General features: G+C 33.6%; 1 protein-coding gene across 1 annotated transcript; it reads left to right on the top strand.

The window, feature by feature from the left end:
- The first annotated feature begins 4,438 nt into the window (after positions 1-4,438).
- Positions 4,439-5,515, top strand: LOC124374977 (serine/threonine-protein kinase grp-like). Its single transcript, XM_046833111.1, has 2 exons — positions 4,439-4,588; positions 5,349-5,515. The coding sequence occupies exons 1-2, from the start codon at positions 4,530-4,532 to the stop codon at positions 5,506-5,508; spliced, it is 219 nt and encodes a 72-aa protein (XP_046689067.1). The 5' UTR covers positions 4,439-4,529; the 3' UTR covers positions 5,509-5,515.
- The last annotated feature ends 212 nt before the right edge of the window (positions 5,516-5,727 follow it).

The raw sequence follows: 5,727 nt of genomic DNA, 5'->3' as shown, positions 1-5,727 counted from the left end.
CAAATGTTAATATTAACCTTGCCACTGGTATGGTCAACCCAGAAAAATCTCCACATTTTTTAGGGTGCCATATTTTTATAGGATTATTTGATGAAAATGGCAACCACACCACTGGATTTGTCTTTCAAAGACCTTTAAAAGTGAGGGTTTGTAAGATAGATGCAGCGATTTAAAGTTTTACTTCCTGCAACTCTACATTGCGGTGGGAGCTGAAAATCCTATAGCTTATGCTGGAAGGATGTGCTGAAGCGTTATTTGATTATTTTTTAAAAAGGAGGTGTGGAACTTTGGACACACATGGTATAATTATATTAACCCTCCAGCATCCATTGTAACAAACTAAACAATGGTAATGACAAATTTGTCGTCTTGAGTATTTTGCAAATCTGAGATGATAGGAAAACAATAAAATATGTTTTAAACCCTTTGCGATCGGATGCAGTATGTAATAGTATGTCCTCTACGATCGCGTGGCCAGTGTGACGGGCCACAGCCATCTGCGCATCAAGTCGTATTAGTTTTTCACTTGAGTTGTCCCCGGCGCTCGGATGGCCAGTGAGACTGGCCAACATAGAATTCCTTCAACGGTCGGATGGCCAGTGCCACTGACCAAGAAATACATTCTGCATTTAGAAATACTTTATCAGCGTTAAGATGGCTATAAAGTGCTGAAACCTATCGAGTAAACATTGAACTAAATGAAACATCTGTTTCATTACATTTAACCATCTTGGATTTGAGGAATACTAGAAATAAACAGGTGTTTGTCCAGTACCATTTGACAGTGGGAGCATTTCAGATTTGTTGAAGTGTCGTAAATATTGTGATTAACCTAGTTTACTTGTTTATTGTGTTAGATATCGTGCAGTTATTTATATTTAGATAAATGCAATTTATTAACAGTTGTCAATATGGATAAACCTTTAGTCCCCTGACGATTTTGAAGAGATACTGTTTAATGAAAATAGTGATGTTGACTCAAATCATGACAGTGATGTACAGTCTAATTTCAGTGGTGATTTTGATAACTTTGTAACTGTTGAAGAACTATTTGAAGAAGATTCAGATTATATTGAACATAATGATGAAGTAGACCAGACAGACAATGCAAATATAGTAGGCCTAGACGGACAGACAATGGAAATATAGTAGGCCTAGACGTGGCTAGAGAATGGAAAGAATGGTCTGAAGGTGATGGAAACTTTTACAAATTTATTTGGACACAGGTTAGTGGTTTTCAACTTGCAGGTAATGAGAAACCTTCAACCCCTTTAGAGTTTTTTCAGCTTTTCTTTACTGATAGCCTATTGGTAGAAATCGTAAAAGAAACAAACAGATATGCTATTGAAAAAATTCAGAAAAACACACCTTTACAAAAGAAATCAGTATGGTGGTCATGGGTAGAACTAACACTTTCAGAATTGAAAGCTTTCCTTGGAGTTATTATAAATATGGGAATGAACGGCAAACCAGAAATGGCTGACTACTTTTCCACAAATTGGGTAGACTATCAACCATTTTTTAAGGATGTTTTAAGTAAGGAAAGATTCTTACAAATATTCTGGAATTTGCACATATGCCCACCTCCTTCTGGTCCTGTCGCTGGGACATTGACTCGTTCCGGTAAGGTAAGAAATGTTTCTGCGTATCTGGATAAAAAGTTCAGAGAATATTATGTCCCACAAAAAGAAGTCAGTGTTGATGAAAGCACCATAGGCTTCAAAGGACGTATAGTCTTTAAAGTCTACAATAAAGACAAGCCGATTAAATGGGGGATTAAGGTGTTTGTGTTGTCTGAGTCCTCAACTGGATATATCTGCGCTATTGAGCCATACTTTGGTAAAACAACAACTGACCGCTTGAATAGGCCAGATTTAGGAGTTACAAGCCGCATTGTCCTACATCTTGTAGCTAAGCTTAAGGAATCTTATGGCAACATTGAGGGCCTCCACGTCTTCACTGACAGGTGGTATACAAATATGGATCTGGCAGCAGAACTTCTAGAGTGGAATGTTTATCTAACAGGTACTGTAATGTTAAACAGAAATGGCCTACCCGCAATTGTGAAACCACAAAGAAAAAATGCCAAAAAACAGACTCAAAAGCTTAAACTGAAACAAGGGGACATAAAAAACCTTCAGGAAAGATGAAAAGTTTTCTCTGTTACTGTGGAAAGACAAAAAGGTATGTCAATACTAAGTACACTGTATGGTGATAACACTACCGTGGCAGTTAGGCGACAGCAAAAAAGATAACGTAGTACAAGAGGTGAAAAAACCGACTGTAGTTTGCAATTATAAACAAGTACATGGGGGGAGTTGATCTTGCGGACCACTACATATCATCATACTCTTTTACCAGGAAGTCGATCAAGTGGTGGAGGAAAGTTTTCTCTCTGGTTGTTGGAAACCGCCATCGTCAATTCATTTGTACTTTACAATGCCAATCAAGACCAACAACATCAAGTTAGACAGAGAAGTTACAGAAAAATGTTGATCACAGAATTAGTCGGGGAAGTGCGGAATATGAAGAAAAGAGGAAGACCGTCTAACAGTGTAGATGATGAAAGACTTAACGGAAAATTACATTTACCCTATCCTCTACAGACTGGCAAAACCAAGGACTGCTCTGTTTGCAGTGACAGAAGGCCGGGGATGCAAAGAAAACGAACAAATTTCTTTTGCAAAACATGCTCCAACAATCCAGGGCTCCATATCGGCAAGTGTTTTGAGAAATACCACTCAAGCAAAAAGTTAAAAGAACAATGAAACTAAAGTCGGCCACAGTGATAGCATAAGTAGCAATATAAAGTTTTAATTTCTTTCATTATTCAATAAGTATCTAATTCCAATTTAAAATTAATGTAAACCAAATGTATATTATAATTCCATTAATGTGTGTCTGTATAAAGCAATAAAACAATTGCAGTAAAAGTAATATTAGTTTTTAAAAGAACAATGAAATAAAAGTCGGCCATAGTGATTGTATAAGTAGCAATATAAAGTTTTAATTTTTCATTATTCTATAAGTATGAAATTTTTATTGCACTTTCAAATGTAAACCAAATGTATATTATAATTCCATTATTGTGTGTTTGTATAAGCAATAAAACAATTGCAATAAAGTAATATTAGTTTTTAAAGAACAATGAAATCAAAGTCGGCCACAGTGATAGCATAAGTAGCAATATAAAGTTTTAATTTCTTTCATTATTCAATAAGTAGGCTATCTAATTCCAATTTCAAATTACTGTAAACTAAATGTATATTATAATTCCATTAATGTGTGTCTGTATAAGCAATAAAACAATTGCAGTAAAGTAATATTAGTTTTTTAAAAGAACAATGAAATCAAAGTCGGCCATAGTGATTGTATTAGTAGCATTATAAGGTTTTAATTTTATTATTCTATAAGTATGTAATTTATTGCACTTTCAAATGTAAACCAAATGTATATTATAATTCCATTATTGTGTGTCTGTATAAGCAATAAAACAATTGCTATAAAGTAGTTTGTTTTTAATTATTTAAATTTTAAATCCCACATGTAAACATTGCAGGTTTTACTACGAAATAATTCCGAGTTGGAGGAGGAAGGCCGCTAGGGATGAATAACAGCTGACGCAGAGATCGCCGTGGGCAGTGACACTGGCCACCCGAGCGGCGAGGACAACTCATGTAGTAGTCATTCTGAGCTGTCTTAGAGTAAAACTTGGCCAGTCTGACTGGCCATCCGATCGCAAAGGGTTAAGATGACTGTTTGTTATTTATTAGTGCACTTGACATAAACTGTGACGATTGTTAGCTAAGTAAAAACCACTTCTTATAACACTTACAAAAATTGTTTAATGTTTTTTATTTAGCTTAATTTTTAATTTGTTCTAGTTTATATATTATTTAACTTTTTGTAACACTCAAATCGAATGAAATTTGCCATTTTTTTGAAGAAAGCCTGCAAAACCTATTTTATAGGTGTTTTATAGTGAAGAAGAATTATTTGTGGGGAAAAGATGTTTTATACTTATGTGACACTGAAGTGATAGCTCTTTCATTGCTAAAAATCCAATTTTATGTTATTAATGGATAGGAAATGTCAATTACAAAGAAAAACTTATATGAAAGGAGAAAGATAGTAAAGTTTTATTGCTATTGCATTGAATATAACAAAGACTACACCAAATTGTTGTTGATTCTAATCAATATTTTTTTCTGGGAGCAAGCAAACTAAACAATGGTAATGACAAAATTGTCACCTTGAGTATTTTGAAAATCAGAGATGTTAGGAAAATAATCGCTTGTGGGTTTCTTTTACATTATTTTAGAGACATTGTAAAAAATCATCATTTGACCTTTAAAAGATTTCACTTATTTAAACTTCAGCAACCCCAAGGCTTTTAGTTAATTATCAGAAGATTAATATATTACTTGCAACATTATTTCTTATTTAATTTTTGTTTCAGGATATCAGATGATAAACGTGTACAATTCCTAAGAATTAATTCACAAGGATTTTCATATTAAGAAGTGACCATGGACTTTACAGCTGATTGGTCGATAATGCAAACGTTAGGTGAAGGAGCATATGGAGAGTAAGTCAAATCAACTAAAAACCCTACATTTATTTTAGGGGCTATTCCTTTTACATAGTTAATATATTAGGGTATAATACATGTATATGGATAAAGAGATTAACAATAAGTTTGATCAAATATACACCCATTAAAATTAATTGTAGTAATAAATTACACAAAACATAATTACTTTGTAAAAATTAATAGAATGAAGCTGCAACATTTTTATTTTTGGGATTTGTATGGATGGAAGTACTGTTTTATTTCATCTGTCTTAGTTACTACTAATGAACTTATTATAATCAACAGCTGTAATTTTCTTATTTTTCTCCCAGAAAATGCCATTTTATTTTTGTGTTTACTTATTTTTGTTTGCTTGCTTGTGGTTAAACCTGGTCAGATGTTTATCTTTGGGGTTAGCCATGGATATATTACACTCAAGAAATGACTGACTGTTGTAACAATTATTGAAAAAAACTTCTCTAATTCGAACTCTTGTTGCTTGTATGTGGGGGTTTGAGTTAACACACCACAATTGAACAAGATTGTCAGTTTGAATGTGACTTAAGGTACAATTTTCTATGAAGTTTTTTGGAAGCACTACTGAAAGAAAATAGGATAAACATTTGTTAGCAACTACTGTCAGGGTCAATGTTTTACTGAAAATTTAAATTAATAGAGGAATAAAAAAATAAAAACCAGTGGTTTTCAGATATGTTTATTGGTTAATAGTATAATGGTGAGTTAATATGTGACCAATTGTGTTTTGGGTGTGCAGAGTGAAACTTTTGATCAACAAGAATGATGGGATGGCTGTGGCCATGAAGGTGATAAATCTGGAGGAACATCCAGAGGCCAGTGTAAACGTCCAGAAGGAGATAGCTATACACAGAATGCTCAATGATCCCCACATTCAAGTACTTCGGCCAAAGAACTGAGGGCTCAGTGGGCTATATCTTCCTGGAATACGCTCCTGGAGGAGAACTCTTTATAAGATCGGTACGTTTTATGAAGAAGGAAGGTTTGGATCTTTTGATTTTTGTCGTTTTTACTAAAGTAATTTCAATTTCTACATTAAGATTTTTGTTTAATAGTATGAGCATGGTGATTTTTTGAGTTTTTAACGAGATTGATTTATTCAAATGACTTAAAATTAT

This window comes from Homalodisca vitripennis, unplaced genomic scaffold (assembly GCF_021130785.1).
Source record: "Homalodisca vitripennis isolate AUS2020 unplaced genomic scaffold, UT_GWSS_2.1 ScUCBcl_12035;HRSCAF=21552, whole genome shotgun sequence".
NCBI classification, from domain to species: Eukaryota; Metazoa; Arthropoda; class Insecta; order Hemiptera; family Cicadellidae; genus Homalodisca; species Homalodisca vitripennis.
Note: the sequence above shows the minus strand (reverse complement) of the source record. Positions and strands in the feature narration are given on the sequence as shown.

What these genes read in the sequence shown, in the direction of transcription:
- LOC124374977 (XM_046833111.1), top strand. Translation starts at nt 4,530, where the DNA reads ATGGACTTTACAGCTGATTGGTCGATAATGCAAACGTTAGGTGAAGGA. An exon ending in GGTGAAGGAGCATATGGAGA is followed by an intron (nt 4,589 to 5,348) that starts GTAAGTCAAATC and finishes TTGGGTGTGCAG; the next exon opens with AGTGAAACTTTTGATCAACA.